Source organism: Metopolophium dirhodum, chromosome 4 (assembly GCF_019925205.1).
Source record: "Metopolophium dirhodum isolate CAU chromosome 4, ASM1992520v1, whole genome shotgun sequence".
In the NCBI taxonomy this organism is placed as follows: Eukaryota; Metazoa; Arthropoda; class Insecta; order Hemiptera; family Aphididae; genus Metopolophium; species Metopolophium dirhodum.
Genome location: NC_083563.1, coordinates 30,047,778 through 30,069,213, shown reverse-complemented (window position 1 = coordinate 30,069,213; position 21,436 = coordinate 30,047,778). Strand labels below are relative to the sequence as shown.

At 28.6% G+C, this 21,436-nt stretch overlaps 1 protein-coding gene and 1 long non-coding RNA gene across 2 annotated transcripts in view; one reads left to right on the top strand and one right to left on the bottom strand.

Moving 5' to 3' along the window:
- The window catches only part of LOC132942536 (metabotropic glutamate receptor 2), a 201,226-nt gene extending 182,803 nt beyond the window's left edge, over positions 1 to 18,423 (top strand). The window contains exon 14 of the mRNA XM_061011048.1: positions 6,300 to 18,423. Within this exon, the coding sequence (XP_060867031.1) occupies positions 6,300 to 6,397 (98 nt within the window). The 3' untranslated portion in view covers positions 6,398 to 18,423. The remainder of the gene's footprint in view (positions 1 to 6,299) is intronic.
- Positions 18,424 to 19,324: 901 nt separating this feature from the next.
- On the bottom strand, positions 19,325 to 20,470 carry LOC132942279 (uncharacterized). Its single transcript, XR_009664269.1, has 3 exons — positions 20,160 to 20,470; positions 19,670 to 19,899; positions 19,325 to 19,602 (listed from the first exon to the last, which is right to left on the bottom strand). It is a non-coding gene; the product is annotated as an uncharacterized LOC132942279 (long non-coding RNA).
- Between the last annotated feature and the right edge of the window lie 966 nt (positions 20,471 to 21,436).

Here is a 21,436-nt window from a genome sequence, read left to right as displayed (position 1 = left end):
TCTTAAATCGTGATAAAAAGTAAGGAATAACGTTATTGATTGTATACCTACCTAGATATTGTGGTATACAGTTACCCTTATTTAAATCAAAAATATGAGTAGTCAATATAGTATAAAGCTAACGGTTCTTTGCCAAAACCTAACTTAAATAAAAACAAATATTTAATAACATTTTATTAAGTTCGCTGGAAAGTAAAATAATATTATTAAATAAATATAGATATACGATAAAATTGTAATAATTTAATGCGATTATACAGTCCATTGATTCAAACTAAATGCACACGTTTGTAATTGTATTATACAATTGATTATATTTTCTAATATTCTTGTACTCGAAATTTGACGAGCTCATTAAGTATTTAAATCTGGTCTACTGCTGAAGAATTAAATCATCTGTGTACATTTACGTGAACACGTCTTCTCTAATATATGTATGTATAATAAAATGTCTACTGACATTTTGTCATTGTGTCATCATGCATAATATTATACGAACTAGTCTATCGTATAGTGATGTGTGGGAAATCTCGTAATAATAACTAAATATTAGAGATAGGTACACTAAATAGGAAACCAACCAAAATGTTGAAATTAAATGAAGTGAAATGCATGGGCAAAATATTAAGTTTAGGAAATTTTTTTTATATAGGTAGTTTTTTTATTGAATCTGTTACAAAATAATAGAACAGTAATTGATAAATTTTGAAGAAGAAAAAATGAATAAATATATTGCGGATGAAACATATTCGTATAGAGGTCTCCCATTGGAGGTATATGCCTTTTTTTGAGTTGCCTTGATTAGTGACAGATGATAATCCGGAGATTAAGGAATTTTTGTGGTGAGCTAATCGACTGTTACAACTTTGTAGTGAAGTTTCACTATTTCAGAAACGTATGGTATTTTGAGATCAGAGTGGAGAGTTCAGTTTGAGAAAGTTTAAGAAATTTAATGAATTTAATATATTTTACATCAATTAAATAGCCGTGCAATCCACGGATCCAGAAAATGTTAAAGGGGGTGTCCAAAAAAAAGGTGGCTAAGTGGGTGTCGCTCTGCTGTACAATAGGTTACAAATGGGTCACTGTAATGGATTGTGTTCAATTTGAATTCAATGGTATAAAATTATTATATAAGAAAAACGATTATGAGCAAAGACGGTCAGTCAACCTATGATATCACTAAGTATATTTGATGATATTATTGTGAATAAAGTAATTTATAATTAACCTATTTACGTGGAACTTTGTTTTAAATTTTTAATCCTTAGCTATAAAAGTTGAACATTTTATACATTTTTAACTACTAAATCATTTGGAAATTTTCAATTTGATACATCACGTCAAAATTTGAACTTTAAATGATTCTAAAAAAAAAACGTGCCTATGTATTTTTAATATTTTTCATCTGATATTGTTATATTATATAAAGAGCCTTGTATTCATTTTTTACGCTTTTTGACCCAACAGATAAAATTTTATTGATATTTATAGAAAAATTTGAAATTGTCCGTAAACAGCTTGAAACAAGTCAAAATATTTTCAAAATTTTATCTGTATGGTGTATAGGAAATCGGAATATAAACATTCAGTGAAATTTTCATGTATCTGAGTTATATGTTTTTAAATAACAACAAAATAAGGAAATCGCTACATGAGAAATCGAGTGAATATTCAATATTCAATATTCGTATTTATAAAAATACGAACTTAAAACGTTCATAAAACTTAATTAGACATTTTTGTGGACATTTATTTTTTTTGATAAAGGTAGACAAACTTATGAGTCTTGTATTACATTTTAGATTCTGAGCGAAGCGATGAATGTATTGATTTTACAATGATGTGTGTTTTTTTTATTTTTTTTTTTTTGTGTCTGACATCACTTGTTAGGACAGTAATAGTGCTTGGATTTTCTTCCAAATTTATGATTTAATAATTATTTTGTAGTTAAAAATTTATAAAATGTTCAACTTTTATAGCTAAGGATTGAAAATTGAAAACAAGGCTCCACGTAAATAGGTTATTTATAAATTACTTTATTCACAATAATATCATCAAATATACTTGGTAATATCATAGGCTGACTGACTGTTTTCGCTCAGAATCGTTTTTCTTATACAATGATAATATTATATCATTGAATTCAAATTTAACACCGTCCATTACAGTGACACACTTGTAACCTACTGTACAGCAGAGCGAAATCCACTTACCCACTTTTTTGAAAGCTCTAAATAATTTGCACATTTTCGTGATTTTTACGTATTTTGTCAAGATTTGAACTTTAAATGCTTATAAAAAAAATTGTAACTGGATTTTTAATATTTTTCAAATATCATTGTAACAATTAGTAGGAGCCTTGTACTACATTTTAAGCTTTTTTATCCATCAAATAAAATTGTATTGACATTCATAGAAAAAAAAACTAATAAAATTGGAAACTAAAAATGTCCGTAAACAGTTCAAAACAAATCAAAATATTTTGAAAATTTGATCGTGTATACAAATTGCAAATATAAACAACCAGTGAAAATTTCATATATATACGGTAATTTTTTTTAAAGTTATACTAAAAACCAAAATCGATTTTGCGTAAATATTCCCTTTTTTCTTAGTTTATATGTTGTTTTTCCCGGTGCTTTTGAAAACTATAGGAAATATTAAATCTTGAGCTCCTCAATACTCCAACTAGATTCACTATTGAACAAGATACTGTTGAAGAAATTCAAAGCAGTTTTACTGCTCAAAACATTGGTGAAAGACAGAAAAAAACACACACACATCATTGTAATATCAATACATTCATCGCTTAGAATCTAAAATTGGTTATACCTTCTATTTTAATTAGATTACCTACATAGTTTAAGATAAAAATTTATTTGATTGGTCGCTTGGACGCATAGCCCCTTCCCTTAATCCCAGCCTGTTATTAATGTAATTTAAAAAACATAAAACTGATAAATTGACTTAAAACTTATACATAAGATTATAGAGTTTACCTTTAAAAGCAATCTCATTAATAGTTTTTACTTTGTTATTTAAAAACCACACTATAAATTATTTCTTACATTCATCCATTCAATCAGAATATCAAATAACCATCTATAATCGATTTTTTTGTCGAGATATAATAATCATACCTTAATTTTAGTTTTAAATTATTATATAATAATAACATACTGTACAATACGATTTTGACCACTTTAAGTACCTATTCTAGTAGTTCAAACCAATATCAGAACGAATACGGAATAGGTAGTAGCTGGTAACTACCTGTAGTAAGAGAGTTACCAACGTAAAACCTGCATCCAATTTCCTATCGATTACATAAGCTATTTTAAACTTTTGTAACGCGTTTACTACCATACGAAAATTGTTTTTTTTTCGAAGAAATCTGTTTGAAAACCAATCGCCTCGTCGTTCCGTCCGGAAACAAAAAAAAAGGTAATTTTCAATTCTGTTTTATCTGAACGTCGAAAAAAAGCTATCAAAATAAAAATAAAATATTTATTTTCTACTTTTTCGCATTACAAAGTATAAACCTACATTTTTATTTTATATTTTATATAAAATCACGAAAGGAACACAATGACGCACATTTTGACGATATCATTTGTCATTTATAAAACGTCGCATTACATAGCAACAGATAAAATCATACAATATCGCTTTAATGCAACAACTGGTGTTCTAAACGTTCTGTAAAATCTCGTTCGAGACGTGACACACACAGTATCGGAGCGAGGCTAATTGTACATATATTTAGTTTGGACCATGAAATAGGTACCCGCTGGCTACCCATTTATTTTGGTTGCCGAAAGAGTGAAAACATAAACCAAAGCGATAGTCTCACTGGGAAATAATTAATAATAATTCGTATTTCGCATAGAGGCTGTGGTAGATAAACTGTAGGTAATTGGTTAAATATTTAAATCTAAAAGCAATCAATTCCGTATACGCGATCTGTGATAATATTCTATCCTTCAGTAGTCACGATATTATGAGTCGTAAATCATAAGTTATGAGTTATGGCCACATTAGAGTAAATAATAATACACATTCCTCTGTTCAAAAGATACTTATATTTTCCCTTGGTACATTGTAACGAAAACTTCAGATTTTGTACACTAGATTTGGGTCACACCGAGAGGGTAATATATTAAAACTCATAATTTAATTATACTTTTCTTTCTTGTTTTGAAACGAAATATAAGAAACTACAAAAGCAGATCTAATTTAGAACTTTGCCATTCCTCGATTCGATGTGTACGTGACAGCTCGAATAATTCCGTTTGATTAGATGTGATTTAAAATTATCTATCACAAAAAATCTTATCATTTTGGTTACATTTATATTTTTTAAAAAAAAGAGTTTGAGTGAAATTACATATTGAAACCAAGGATTTTAATTATTTTGTTGTAATTTAAAATTATGATTAGTGGGTACTTGTTGAGTATATTATTATATTTTAAACACACAATGACATTTTCAAACGCAATTTTTTCGACAGCGATTAATTCAACCAACTTTAGTACACTATAGTACTATAATACCTAGTAGTAAAATAAATTACTTAAATCGCAATAACATCATAAAATATACTTACTAATTAATATTTTAGGCTGACAGACTGTCTTCGCTCACAATAGTTTTTCGTATACACGCTATACCTACAATGACTGTATATCATTGAATTCAAATTTAACACATACATTACACGCTGGCCCTTTAGACACCTAATGTACAGCAGACCGTTACTCACTTAACCGCTTTTTATATTAGAAACACGGTAAGTCAAATTAATTTTTACCAAAAACATCGCATTTATTAAATTATTAATTATTATAGTAATATTAGACTTGTACATCATACATTGTTATTATTCAATTTTGAGTCAATACAGATGTACCATAATAGAACGGTGTGAATAGATTCATGGATAAATAGTTTAAAACTATTCTGAATATTTTTGAATTGCCATTGTGTGTAATAAATAATAATATATCACGCAGCAAGAAAAAGTTTCAAGTCCGTATCCGTACGAATATTATTTTTTTTTAATTTCACCAAAATAATTATATTCGATATTTTTCTTTTAAACTTGAAATGTCTATAAAAAAATATTGCATATGTATTTTTGATATTTGTACGTGTCTATAATATCAAATTATGAGGGGCCTTGTATCCAATTTCCTGGCATAAAAATCTTATCGATGCTTAAAAAAAAAAACTAAAAATAAATAGCCTATATAGCTTAAAATTGGTATAAATATTTTAAAAATGTTCTAGTTCCCCGTGGCTATTATTTTTTAAATAACATCCTAAGAACTAAAACCATTTAATGAAAAATCTTTATTTTTCTTATTAATATCCAATCATGGCCATAATAAATTGATTTGGATTTCTGCTGAACTTTATTTTTATTTCTTGGAAGCAAAACTTATTTTCAAACCTTTGGTATTATGAATTTTTAACTACAAATTCTTATGATTTTGAAGAATTTTAATTTAAAAAAAATTATACAAAATTGCAACAATGTGTTCTCGATATTTTTTTATTTCTATTTCTATAAGCACAACTTATAAAACATTTTTTCTACAATAAAAAAGCTGCAAGGACACAAAAAATACACAAACATCATTGTAAAACCAATACATTTCCCACTCTGTAGAACCTAAAATCAAAGACTTATATTATGATAAATTGATAACATAATATGGTTTTGTTCGTTGACTAACGTGTGAAGTAGTCCTACACAGCTGTTAGTCCTACACACTAGTGTTCATAATTAATTTGTTCATGAGAAAAACTCAAATCATCAAATATTGTTGCACTTTAAACGAATATAAATTTGGAAATTGCGTATTTATAAAAAAAATTATATAATATCAAAACAGAACTTTCATATCTCACCCGACTAATGCACATCGATGTAATCGTGACGTTGCTACGTTTGTTCGAATTTAAAAGAATAATGGTTTGATTTCCAAATGTGGTTGCACTATAATAATAATAAAAACATTATTTTATTGGTACCGATATTGGAAGAGATTCATCGACGCAATTACTTTTTCCCATCGTCCATAATGGCCTATTATTACCGAGAAGCCAAATAATCGTTAAACGCGACTGCCACACGCGTATTGAATTCTACTGAAAATCGTTGTTTGCAAATTATTGAATAGATTTATTTTTTACAACGGAGTGTAATTGATATCTACCACCCACCACCCACCGACTATATTAATAATATATACCTGTTATCTCATTCGAATTTATTACATTTTTTTTTCAGATTCCAGTACCGACATGCATATAAGCTTGGAAAATCGAAAACAGGTTCTCGAACGAGCCGTACAAACAGAAGAGACGAGAATCGTACCAGAATCGTAATCGACAAACAATTTCGAACGTATAATATCTTTTCCTCCCCTTACCCCCAGCTAAAAGCACAAAGGTACATGACATGACTGAAACAATTGTTATGTTTTCTGGACGTTTTAAGAACTTACCAAGTCTCGGAGCCGTGTAATAAAAATACATAATATACTATAAATACAATACCAATAATACGAGTGGGCATATCAAAAAAAAATATATAATTACGAACGTTTGAAAATTATTTTCGTTCGTGAAAACAATTTAATTGCCGTGAGCCGTTTTCAAATAAACATAAGTTGAAACAGATCGTTGAAAATATGTTATTCATTGGACTTTTCTCAAAACAAGTAAATGTGTATGTATTTGTCTACATTTGAATCAGTCAATTCCGACCGTTGTCAGTTGGAAGCAGTATATAATAATAATAATAATATAAAGTATAAGCTACTAAAAATAGTATACTACTTCTATAAATAATATATAAAGGTAATTATTACAAAAACATGTCACAAACGAACTATACAAAAAAAAAATGTACAAAGTAAGAAAAAGAAACGTTTTGGGATTGTTATTGCTTGAAGCCAATAATTATAATGTAGGTACATCGTATCATAAAATAATTAATTTTAAAAATAAATTCACGTTTAAAAATATATTTAATTAAATAAGCATATTATTATGGAAATAATTTAACTTTGCTGAACGGCTGTTGTCTGTTTTAATTTTGAGTACAATGTAGGTACTTAACATAAATTAGGAAATAACTTCTTTGTTTAGTTGAATCGTATATTGCTACCGAAGTTAAATTGTTTCTCGTAATTAAACTAGGTAGGTACTTTAATTTAATATAATTTGAAACAGTTTTTTTTCTGAAATTAATTATTATGACATTACATTATTTAACCTGTAAATGACATGAGTAACAGACGTTTTAAAATTATTTTTTTTTTTTATTGCGCTTGTTTTTTCACACGGAATTTGCCAAGTTTTTAGTTGATGCCATAATGTCACTAACGGAACGCCAAGTGGTGAGACATGTACCTTTATACTATATTATGTATATTTGTTTCCTCGTCAACGTGCAAGGCGGTGGCTGCAGCTTGTTTGCCGTTTTGTCATTTCAATTATAAATAATTGTAGAACCCTTTCATTTTGCCATCCAACTCACTAAGTCGGGTTATTCTAATCGTTTTGGAAATTACAAAAGCATCATCTGCGCCGTATAACTACTGTTATTTCATTTGTACCTACACGAATATAGTATTACGATGTGGGTGAATTTACATTATCCAGCAGTCTACCTAGTACCTTGTTAGATTTTCCGAAACAGTGACGAATTTAACCTTTAACCCGTTCGTCAGACGGTTGTCTGAAATTACCTTTTTGATGGAGAACACGAATAGTATACGACATATTATAGTGTGAATGTGCACATGATTGTGAGTTTTGACACTAACAGCCTTAATCTGGGTGTGTTTGCGTCACAATAATATGTCAAACAGTAACATTTATTCGACATTTGACAGTCAAATAGGTCAAACTCATATTATTTTCTAACTTTTTTTAAAATTTTTTCAATGGTCCATACAATTATTTGGGTATAACATTATTGCGAAGGTCAGACCAACGGCATTATTCAAATAAATTTGTATATTTTTTCGAATATAACTTTTTATTCAAATACATTTTTTGTAATCATATGAATAAAAATGTATTCGAATTATTTTTTAAATTAATATTCAAATAAAAAATAATTAAAAACTATATTATCGTGTTAACATATTTGTTGAATATTTTTTTTATTCGAATAATCTGTTGGAAAATGTATTATGCGAATGATTATAAAAAAATCATTTGGATAAATATTTAGATGAAAATTTGCCCAACTGCATTTTTCTCCTTTTTTCATACATCGTCTTTCGCTATAATGTGACATTGTTGTACATGGTACGCTATTAAGTAACTCAGTTTGAATAATTTTTAAGGGTCTTTCAGTTGTATTTTCTTCAGCTTTTCGAGTACAATTATCCCATGTTTGTCTTTTAATTTTTGTTTTGTTTACATAATCATAATCATTGTTCACCATTTGATGCTTGAAAATATTTACCGACCGCTGTTAAAATACCGGCACTATAGTTTATATTTGAACACTTCCATTTCATTTAATTTGACTCTGCGTTATCTTACAAATGAATATTTAATAATATTAATTCTTTTCCGCTTTCAGAATTAATACTTTGAAGTTTTCCATTTTAATAAATGATATTTGATATTGTTTTGTGTCCACCAAACATCTAAATTTGATAACGACTTATCCAAATATTACGGTTTAAGAGACAATATCATTATTTATAACTATTTACAGTGGTCATTACCGGGCTCCATAAATGATTTTGTATTTATAATATGTATCGCTATATACAAGCATACGACTATATGAACAATTAAAATGAACAACAGTGCTACAAATATTACTAGCAATCGTTTGAATTCAGAATTTGAAGTACAAAAATTATTTCTTTGATCTGCTTACAATCGTTGGAAATCGTGTTATCAAAAAGTTAAAACGTTCGCAATTGTGTAGCACCGGCCATTTTTAACCACATGTATAATTTAATTTAAATAACAAACCGAATTGGCATAAATTGGTTTCCAACACTATTTTATCTAGGTGTATTATAATATATTTATCACGTTTACCTCGACGAACGTGCAATGGTAGGTAATGCAAAAGAATTGTCTCGTAACTTTTTACGTACGACTCGACGATTATCAACCACGTGCTTGAACTACCAAATGAAACAGGTACCGGCATGCCATGTAGTTGCATTTTAATTATTTTTTTTTTGACGTGTCAAAAGTAAATTTTAAAGGCTTAAAGTTAAACAATTTATTTAATAAATTAGGGAGAGATTGTTCTACAAAAATTGTCGTAGGGCCATAATAATATAATATTTATGCACCGCAGTTATTCGGCATTATTTTTTGGGAGTTTCCTACCCTTTGGCTCAATGCCACGCGTAACGTCAGACGATTACAAAAACGACGAGTCCACGCTCAAAAAGGGTCGTGGCTGAAGTGTCTGCTGTCGAACTTACCCGTTGAAAAGTTCAAAACCGTATTCGTTAAACGTTGTTTAGAAAAAACGTTTGACCGTAAAAAAAACCCCGCAGACGCGTTAACGTCTCTTCCTCGTAATTAAATTTCTCTAAAAACCGATTTCGACAGCGACGGTAAAAATGTCACGTGCAATTTGCTCGGCTTGCGCGTAAAAATCGAAACTAAAAATAAAATAAAAAAGTGTAAACGACGAAATATTTCACTTGTCGTTTTATCTCCGACGCGCAGCTCTCTCGTGGTTGGAGAAAATGGTTCGTGAAATCGGATCGTCGGGAAAATCTCTGCAGGCATTATAATATATTCTTAGGGTCGCTGCCACGCCGTTTGGCTGACCTCGCCAACGGATTCGCTCACCGACCCGATTCGGCGGACAAGACAAGCGCATAAACCCTCATACCCAACCAAAGGTTTATCGCGGCACGATTGCATTCCGGTGGTGCCAATGCCTGTGGGTATATCAAATACTACGAGTAGAGGTACCTACACTTCGTAGAAATAACCGAAATTTGTAATAAAAATCGTCGATGTTGAAAAACGATTGCGTATAACAATTTGATACAAACAATAAACTTACCTATTAATTTCGATTTTGAAAATTAACAAATCAAAATTACAGTCCATAATTAGACCAGTTTCACGTGGTAAAACATGTTTAATTTGTTTATAATTAATGCAATTTGATTTATAATATCCATCGTATTTCTTCTATTGAACTTCATATACCTACTATAATATTGGCGTTTATAAAATATATAATATTAATATCTTATAAGTTATAATTAATAACAATTCATTTTTGTATTATATACTGCACGTTGCTTCAACCCAAAAATTTATATTTTTTATAATATAACGGATATTATGTCATCACAATAGGTTCTAATGATGAAAAAAAAATGGTTATATTACTGGTAATTTTTTCAGCGCGATGTTTTATTTTTTAGTTTCTACTATGGGCAATTGCACGTAAATTGTTCGTTATTTACTCAAGTACAAGGTCGTTCGTCAATATAAAACTATTCTAATGAGGTTTTTAACAAAACAATTAAATATTGCCTAGTCACTTAGAAAAACCATTTAACACAAGTATGAATAAAAATTGTATTTAATAATAAATATACATTTTAGGCGAAGATTTTCTCTAGGTGTAAGGTTACTATATCTGTGCTAATTATAGACGTGTATAACAAACGATTCAAGTTTGAACTAGGTGTTCAATAACTTTAACATACCATTAATTATGTACACTTCGATCTCACGGTTGGATATACAACATATTTCTCTATGCAAATACCCTGAAAATTCAAACACTATTTAAATATTGTCCTTTCATCTCAAAATATTCTAAGACAATTTATTAAATACTTAATGTCACCTTTCTCAATATCTATATTAATTGAATCGATTGTTAATATTTTACCAAATATAATATATATTTTAATGATCTCTATCATTAAAGTTATATTATAGTTATATTATAGTTCATTATTCAATTCACGGCGATTCTTGATGATGACGCACAAAGGCAATAATATAGCATATTGTTCAATAACTGTTAATAAATACATCCACGAACAACACTTCTTCGAATTTAAAACCCGACATTTATTTGTTGTAGTGGAAAGTTTTCCGAGTAACATGAAAAACATAACATTAAAAAAAAAATCACACAAAACAAAATGTTTGCCGATATTATCCTAATTAGAAAATTCGTTTTCAATTTAATTACTTACTTTGAATGTAAAAATAACAAAGAACGCGAACTACACGGAAGACATTTTGCGTTGGCTTTGGAAAAACAAAATACACGGAAGCAATGTTTTCTGTTGCCTAGACGACTTGAACCTATGTAGGTCCACGAAAATAAAAATATAATTTCAATAAAATACATTCGTTGCACTAGTCGTGAAACCATTTGGATTGTTTGAGAACACAAAATATTCTTATATACATTTAGGTATTAGGTTTAGTTCATAATATATTTCCATTATTTAATTACATTGCATTACTAATTAGTATTACACTACTTCGGCTACCTATACCTACCCGAGGACCGAGAAAACGACCCGTCCGACGGATCGATATACGTTCGCCAAATATAATATAACCGCATAAATCTCTTTTTAAATCTAATAACGAATAAGTAATTTGTATCGGCTTGGAAATCTGTTCTAACATGTCCAAACATTTTGCGTTTGGTACGAATGGGAATATTTCCACTGATTACGTCGCCGCTGCAATCTTTCAACTATAATATTATTATTATCTCGTCGAGTAGCATAGCACACATAACTTGCATACATTTTCTTCGCACCAAAAACACACAACTTCGATCTTAGTTTGGTTTTAATTAAAACCGCGTACACGATGAGCGGACATTTCGTCTTATTGTTGTATAATGGGACTTTTTTGATTAATAGTAAAACGTTTACTCGATAATTGAGAAAACAATCCGTACCTATACCTATCGGTACCGGGTGGTGGGTACGTTCGATTTTAAGTTTTATGTGGAAACTAAATCGATTAATATTATACGTGCCTATATATAATATTATATACCTGTGAAATTGAAGTGCAAAACAAATCTTCTCGATTTATGCCGAAAAAAAAACAATCGCTCGTGTAATTCGTTTACAATTCCCGAAAGATACTTATCTTAATAACACCGCGCTTTCCGTGAGACCCTCATTAAAACGTTTCATTTCTAGTGCCAATAAATGGCGATAGTCGTTGAACACGAAAATAAATTGTTGAATCTACCAAACAGTTTTATTTTCACATCAAAAATTTAAAACTTATTAATTCGGATTAACGATTTGACCCACGCCCTAGCAGGTAGATACTGCAGATAGTCTTGCTCGGGCTTAAATCAATAATTCCTATAATCGAAGTTCGAAGTTTGTGAACATAAAAGTCTAAATAAATTGATAAAATGTTTTTTTCTCTCATAAACTGTTCTATATGTCAAAAACTTACTTTGAAAAGTATAACATCAAATTTATATGATAGGAAAACCGTTTGAAAAAAATCAACATTTAAAATTATAAAATTCTAAATAATATTAGTTCCCAATGAAAACAAACTATAATTTACACGTACATTGCGCTTATATAGATTTATAACCTCTACGGTTCTACTATAAATTTCTAGTTACTTATAAGATGAACTATACTATATTGTATCACAAGGTATTTATCTAATATATTCGAATGGTTTTTGTTAACAATATCAAACAAACAGTTATAATTACAATAATAACTACAAATAAATAAATAGACATGTATAAAATAAAATAGGGTAATTAGTCATCTCAGGTAATTTTCCAGTTCAGATTGGTAACTATCGACGGGTAAAGCTATATTATTATACATGTCGGGAGATTTGAGCCATTTTACAGCTTGTTCGTCTAAGACTTAGACTTAGACCCTAAGTTGTTAAGATCAGGCAGACTGCCTCAAAAGGAATACACACAACACCCATACTATATATGTACTATTGTCGTTAAAAAGTATTGCTTTTACAGATATATATTATAGGTACCATTTCTATACCTAATTAAAACTCAAAACTCAAAATTTGTTGATTTAGGCAGTTACGTTTCTGTAGCGCCATAATATTCAAATATCTATACCCATTATTTTCTATTAACTTATAATTTGTACCACACATTTTAGAATTTACATCAAAATATTTCACATAGAAAAAACCCATTTTGGTACAATATGCTACAATTAATTTTAAAGCAAAATTGGGAAATTTGAATTTTGCGGTGCCAAATTAATGTACCTTATTTATGCTAAATTTCCAGATTTCATTATTATACAACACTATGTAATACACCTATACTCATAAATTATAAAAATATATATCTGTACATTATAACCTAATAATAAGTTAAATTTAATCAAAATTAAAATCCATCAAATACATTCATCCATTAATATATTAATATATTATGTCAATTTTTCCAACGAAAAACGTATATAAATTATTATAACTTATATGTTATTATACATATAAGTAATTTAATAATTATTTTTATTCAAGTAAAAGCCGCTGAAAAACAATTAAATGAAACTATTTATTTATAAACATAACATTAAATTACATTTTTTATAACTTGATTGTCCAGTGTCCATTTCATATTTTTAAAACCATAATAATTAGTAAAATATATTAATATTACTACATTTACACAGACCTGATTTTTAATTAGATTAGCATAAATTATAAATTCACATCACTATAATATCATTAAATACGATTACCAATGATTACCCGTGTGAAAAAATATGATAATTTTTCAAAGTAGGTTTTGGTTAAACAACAATATATAATTATATCGATGATAATGTATACGTAGCACCTGATTAGTACAAAAATTTATTATGCTCAGAAATAAAATATTTATAACGTTCATTATGGCATTAATCAATTTTTATATTTCCTTTACAACTTTTAAACTAACTAAACATAAAAAACGAACCCATTTCGTTCAAAACTACCCAAAAGTGGTAAAGGTCGGTCACCATGTCATCATTGGACATATAAAAACAAAATATAAGAGGAAACTTATAAAAAAAATGTCCTCAAATTAATGCATTATAAAATGTTGGATTTGTCTTTCTATTTTACAAAAATGTTATTTCAAACGTTGATAAAAACCATAATTTGAATATAATAACCAAGAGCAATGATAATATCTATTGTAATATAAAACGTATTTTGTCATTTAAAATATTTAATTTAAATCATTATACTTGTCCTCTTCAATAAGTTACCATTGTTAAATCAAACTTGTCCAACAAGTTTCGTTTGAAGGACATTTTGATATGATAATATTTTAATTCTTATTTAAATGCATGGTTATGTTGGTTTATGAAAAATATAGTGACTTTTTCCGTTTTAGTTATATAAGTCTATAGTCGCATACTATAGTGTTATCTGAAAACGGTTAACCTATTCAGAACGACAAATATTTGTTTCTCTAGGTCCACAATGTGCAATGTTTTTGTGATCAGTCGTTTATCTTTCTCGTCGTACGATATTAAATAGGTGTGCAATATTAATAATAATACGTATTCATACGCGTCACAGACACTTCAAGAAATATCACCAGATCTTCTATCACGTTTTCGTTAGTTATTGTTGGAAATGTATGAGAATAAAATAAAAATGTTTAAAAGGTCGTCTATTTGCATGCATATGTATAATATAATATATTATATATACCTACTGTATTCTCACGAGTCACAGCGCAATTTGTACATTTTTATACGCTACATACAATCGTCCGAGAAAAGCAAAGCGAAAACGTGGTCCATGCCAGGTATGCCTTTACTTTACACTCGTCGGGCGCATTTATCTGAATAAATAAGGTACGATTCGACACACTATAAAATGTGTCCAAAGTCCAAATAATGAAAACGTTTTATGCGCACGTACTTTTCAAATCGCCCCCATCGAAATAAGCGTCGTTTTATTTGTTCGATTTTTTTATTTCTCACACCCATAAATAAGAAATATACTATATCTTTCCCTCGCATATAAGCTCGTCGAGTAGTACTTTTGTTGGAAAAGGAGAGAAATCTTCGCCCTTAATGATATGCTGGTACAGCGCACACCCCGGTTTGATTCGATTGAAATCGCGCGTATATTCGCTTCGGGCACTTGGCCGTCTACTACTCCGTCGCTTTTATCCGCCCGGATACTCTAACATCACAATATTTTAAAATTATTAATGTATTTTCGTCGTTATACCTCCCCACCCTTCTCCAATATTTCGATTTAACTATATCGCACCATAGTAGGTACTAAAAAAATATTATAAAATCACCTGACTATATTATTATAATATAGATAGCTCAAGGCGAAATTCCAATTTAAACTTTTAAGTAAAACAACGCGCGCGTGCTTTACTTTTAGATTCCTAGTGGAACGATTTATATGTTACGTTTTCGGTTTCTTTCTATACGTAGTAAGGTATGTGTTATTCGTCGGCAAGCACCTAACCTAACCTAACCGGCTATTACGTGTTGGATAGGTATGGGCTATTATAATACTTTATGTCGCCGAATAGTGAATACGTATCCTTCTCGATCCTGTATAAAAACACAATCACAGCTACGGTTGGAAAAAATGAAAAATAAATTAATCATTCTCTGTTAAATTATTTTCGATCGTATACCTATAGAATATATTACACTGTATTATTATATACCTACGCATACGCTTACTCCAGAACCCGTTACGTTAAATCGAACATTCAAATCTTTTCGGTTTATCTGACGTTTTCTATAGACGCCTTTGCTCGTCACCGGAATAGCAAAATATATTTTTGATAGTAAAATAAATAATAATAAAGAAAACAATACAGCAGCAGCATATTTTATTTTACATGCGTACATGGAGGGTTCTATAAAATAGGCCGTTGGGGAGAAGTGGCAAAGCATCAAATTAACCCCATCCTATAATAGAATCTATTTTGTTGGCACCTTTATATTATACAAATATAATATGAGTACAATAAATGAATAAAATATAAATAAAATTTTATGTTTTATTATCACACCTAGAAGACAAAAAAAAATTGAACAATGTACAATAAACACGTAAAATATTTTCATTTTTTACCATGGCGATTGAAGACAAACAATTGAGAATATTGATTCACAGTGACAAATACATTTGAAATTATTCATAAATAAAAAAAAAAAAAAAAATAAAAAATGTATTTAAAATAAATTACTCAGCCGGTTGTAAAATAAGATGGTTGTGAATATTATTAGTTGATATTATATAATTGGGATGTGATACGTATGTGAATGTATATATTATTTATATAATAGATTCCTACTGGAAAGGAACTTCGATCTGAAGATAATTTTAAGGAATGAGACTTATACTCAATGTGGATATGCAAAAAGGTATTTATAACTTATAGGTAATACTCGAGCTCGAGGTGCTATAAATACCGGAGGAATAATAATGATAATAATAATATATCCTCACTGTACTTTTTAGTACACCTAAATCATTAAAAAAAACGATATCAGAGAGAATAAAAACCGATTATTCTGGTCGGCGTTCGAAGTTCAAAGTATTATTACCCGATATTTTTTACCTCTGATAAACACAGACGCGTTTAATGTATCAAAAACAGCCGTTTGTTGTGTTCGAGACATAACTTTCGTCCAGTTTGCATCCAATATTGACCAGCTGCCGGCGATGCGGCGTCATGTGTTCCGATTTTCTAGGTACATTATAATAACACACAAACGATTCAAACACATAATATTATACGCATGTTACATTTTTATTAAATATTCCAATATCCGTATATAATACGGAACCTATACCCCAAAGTGTGTACTGTGTATATCATATGCTTAATATTATTATGTTTAAATGTAATATTTTATCATTGTAAAAACGTACGAACAAACGAGCGGTATAATATAAGACGTAATAAAAAAATTTTACAATATTAATAATAATATATTACAGCAAAACGTGACGGATGTGGACGAAATATTGTATAACACCTACGTGTATATAATAATATGATATTTCTGTAATATGTATAAATAATAATAATGGGTACGTTCGAAACATACTGTATATTATTATATACGATATATTATAATAATAATACGACGTTGCGTTTTTGTCCCGTGACATTTTCGTATATATATTTTATTCGATAAATTATAAATTGTTGGTATAGTAACACATTCGTTTTTATTGTTTTTATTATTATTAAGACAATTTTTCGGTTTTTATTTGTGTGTTAAGTTTTTTTATTTGGTTTCCGCAAATGTCTAAAAATATTATATTATAATGTTATTTAAATGAATGCGTTGCTCAATGTTTTACCTATTTTGTTAATTATACGTTTTTAAAAATAATTTAATGTTTCTAGGTAATCGACGTTTATGTGTTAGCCAAAAACCGTTTGTAATTGTAATTATTCAACAATTTATGACATTTAATATTGTAATAAAATGTTCTAATAAAATATAATAATTCATATATGACTCGTTATATTATGTATTCATTTGATGATTACAATTTTTTTATTTATTACATTAACGAAAAGCTTCGTTCGTTTATTTTAAATAATTATTGTTATGAATCAGAACCGTCACGGAGATACCTACGTCATATGCACTATACATTGTAACAATAACTATTTTTTCCTTGGCCGTTTAAATATTATTTTTTTTATCTAATTAATTGTGTCAACATACTTCATATTTTTAACATGTTATAAAATTACAACAATATTACATATACTTATTGTATTTATAGTTATAATTTATGTTACATATTGGATAATAAAAGTGTGAAATTTGCATAAAGCCGCCTAGTTAATCATCTAGGAATATATTTTCTTGGGATGGGCGTGGTTTTAGCCTAGGCTTGCATGTTTTTAGTAAATTTTGAAATAAGACATGTCCTTATTCCTTTATTACTGTGAAAGTTTTTTTAATTGATTAATAATTAATTATTCAAGTTTATATATTGTAGGGTAATCCCGTGTCGTTGTGTGAAATATAATTAAATAATGTCAAAATATGTAGCTGTTTATTTCGCATGGACCAAGGGGATTTTACTATTTTAGCGATATTTACACTAACTTATTTTGGAGCATTTTTGATTTTCGTTCGAGAAGCGGCAATCCATAACTACTGGACATACGCAAGTAAGTAGCCATCTTGTCAGAAGAGAACATTTCAACTGCATGGCTTAATTGTAGTCTGTGATTTAATCAAGGATTTTATTGTATTTTCATCGCTGTTTATCCATTGTTTAGTTTTTTTTTTTTTAATATTATAATAATTTGACCATTAATTGGGCGTTTTATTGCACTTACCTACATACATGTAATATAATAATAAAAATAAGTCAGGTAAAGCTGAGACTGGATGTTGGCAGGACCGTCATTTCAATATTTGCTAGGGTAGGGCATAAAAATCACCGGCCCTATAATTATAAAACTTTACATATCACAAAAAAAGCTGACTCACCTTGCTTAGATTTCCTTAGCGTGTATAATAATGTGTTGTGATATTAAATTTAAAAACAATGATAAATTACAGAATTAAAAGTACAATTCTGTCGGAGCTTACTGACATTTCCTTACACATTTTCGACGGTTGTTTGTAGTATTTTCTTGCACGTAGAGACAATATTGGGAATATCAAAAACATGACATATTCAAATTGACACATGAACTAAAAATATCGATTTTTAAAGGTGAATAGTTGCATGAAACCTTTCGAGCAATCCTTTTACCGGAACATATTTTCTCAGAAGAATATAATAATAAAAATGACTAGGTAATGTAAAACCAATACACTGCTTGCTACATTCAGGATCTAAAACTATGACATGACTTACATCGAAACGTTTTAAAAAAACGTTTAAGTACGGTGAAAAAAAAATACTATTGAAACGACAAAACAACGATGAAAATATTCATAGTTCATACTAATGCTAACAACTTTTTAGAAATCCAATTGTAATAGATGATATAACTACATAGGTACCTAATACAAATCTATTCGCTGCACAAACACACAATCTATTCGGTATATTTGAATTATTATTGTAAACTGTATGTATTTTTAACTTCTTGATGAATTTTGAACTTATCAACGTTCCAAGGTAACGAGGTAATGAGGTATAGTCTCTTGATGGGTGTCCACAGAAAAGAGTTGACTATAATATTACATTTCAATTATAACTTTAAAAAGTGATCTCATTTTTTCATTTATATATTATATCAATAAAAAATGTGGTTATCTCTCTGTAAATTATATAATGTATCAATATTAAAAAATGTGTTAATCTCTCTGTAAATTATACAATATAATATTATTGTGAATTCTTCCAGGTAAATTTACGTATTATTGTGTAGGCATGAAGAATTTATCTATAAATTATAATATATTGTACATTTGTACGACAAAAGAACTTTCAATCACAGTAGAAGCTGCTTTATATATATTATATAATATATAAACATGTTGAAGCTGTTTCAGAGAAACTACCACAGTCGTTCCGGTTGGCATATTTTTAGACCCTTTTTTTACCTAAAAAAAAGTAGATCTATAGGTGTACGACGAATATAAATTATTTACTTTTTATTTTTTTTCTCACGCATCGGCAATTTATTATACACGACCATTAGTGGTGGCTCGTTTTAGAGCTGTGTGTAGGTTTATTATACACTATTGCAAAGCTTACAGAATGGCTGAAGGCCCAGTCGTGTAATAGTACCACGTGACGAACTTCTCAGTTTTTTCTCTCTCTCTCTCTTTAAACCGAATTATGACTATTCCTGGGCCCGAAAACCAAATTACTTAACAATCACGGACGTCCGCTGATCTCTGTCAAAAAAGTTTCCAAGATTAATAAAAAAGCAGATATTATGACATAAACATATTTCAGTTTATGGCTATGGTAATAAAAGTTTTTGGTTCATTTTATCTCTAAATAATTTTATAAGATAACTAGGTAAATATCATCCAGTTCTACCGTTCTATAAAATATTAAATGCTTAAAATAATCATAACTGTGTTATTTATTTTTAAATTTAATTGTTGTAGTTTCAACTTTTAAAGCTGGATTAATTTTTTAGTATACTTACAAGAGTTATTTTAGGTTTTAACATTAAAAACCAGCGACAATAATTATAGTTCTTAGGGTTTACTGAAGCCTTCATCAATTTAATAGATAATGCACCAATAGAATCTAAAAAAATTTTACAATTTCAAAATAAATTAGTTTTATAATTTCATTCAAATTTCAAAATCATATATTGATTGATTCACTGTGTTATCGAATGACACATCAATTTTAGTTTTAAGAATAGTATTAAATATTATAATATAACTTTTATATTACTACTTAATTTTGTTTATATAAAAATATATAATTATAATTATGAATATTATTTATTACTAAAGATTTAAGTTCATGACTAAATGAAAAACTGCGCCTTTTACACCGTGTAATTATTATTCGCAATAAATATTTCAACTGATTACTGTACCTAATACTTATAGATAATTCCATTACCACTCAATTGTTACCAACAGTATTTCACGAGTAGTAGCCTACTCGATTGATAATAAATATCGATTTTTGCCATTTTTGGTACCTAGTCTTTTTCAATTATTAAGCACAAATATTGAAAATTTGATAAATAAAATATATAGGTAACGATATATATTTCACTGTTAGTAGTTGGTTATCTAAATATTAATTATTACTAATTGAGTTAAGAACTTTTGATAGGTTGGTGAGTGATGGAATATTTTAATTTTTATACCCACCTCTTGGCCTCTTGACATATCTCATAACGGGATGAATCTAATCATAAAATAGGGGCTTACCTATTTCATAATATTATGTAGACTATATATTATTAAGGTGTTTTATGACTTTTTTCCAGCCAAAGAATGTTTTTAATTATTTTTTAAAGGCTAATTTTTCAATGTGGGTGTGATATTATAATATAATATAACCTATTATAATACGAAATAATAATTATTATTTTACTTTAATAGAATATTATGTAATAGAATAGCATTAATGCATAATATTATGTTATGTTCATATACGCATTATTGTAAATGTATTGGTTCTGATCCTAATGTTATCTATCCACTCGAACCATTATAGTCGGGGATTACATTCAGTATAGATATGTACTGGTAAAACAATTTATGGGTGTTTTTCGCATTTCGTTTTGTCGACAGTTTCAATTAAATATACGACCAACAATCAAGTCAACTATACGTGATCAGCGTGCATAATATGGTGGTCCAAGTATCTAATTTTGTTTTTTCATTATACCTTTACTTTATAGATCACACCATTTAATCACAACGACTAACGAGTTAGATGGAAGAGTTAGGTATA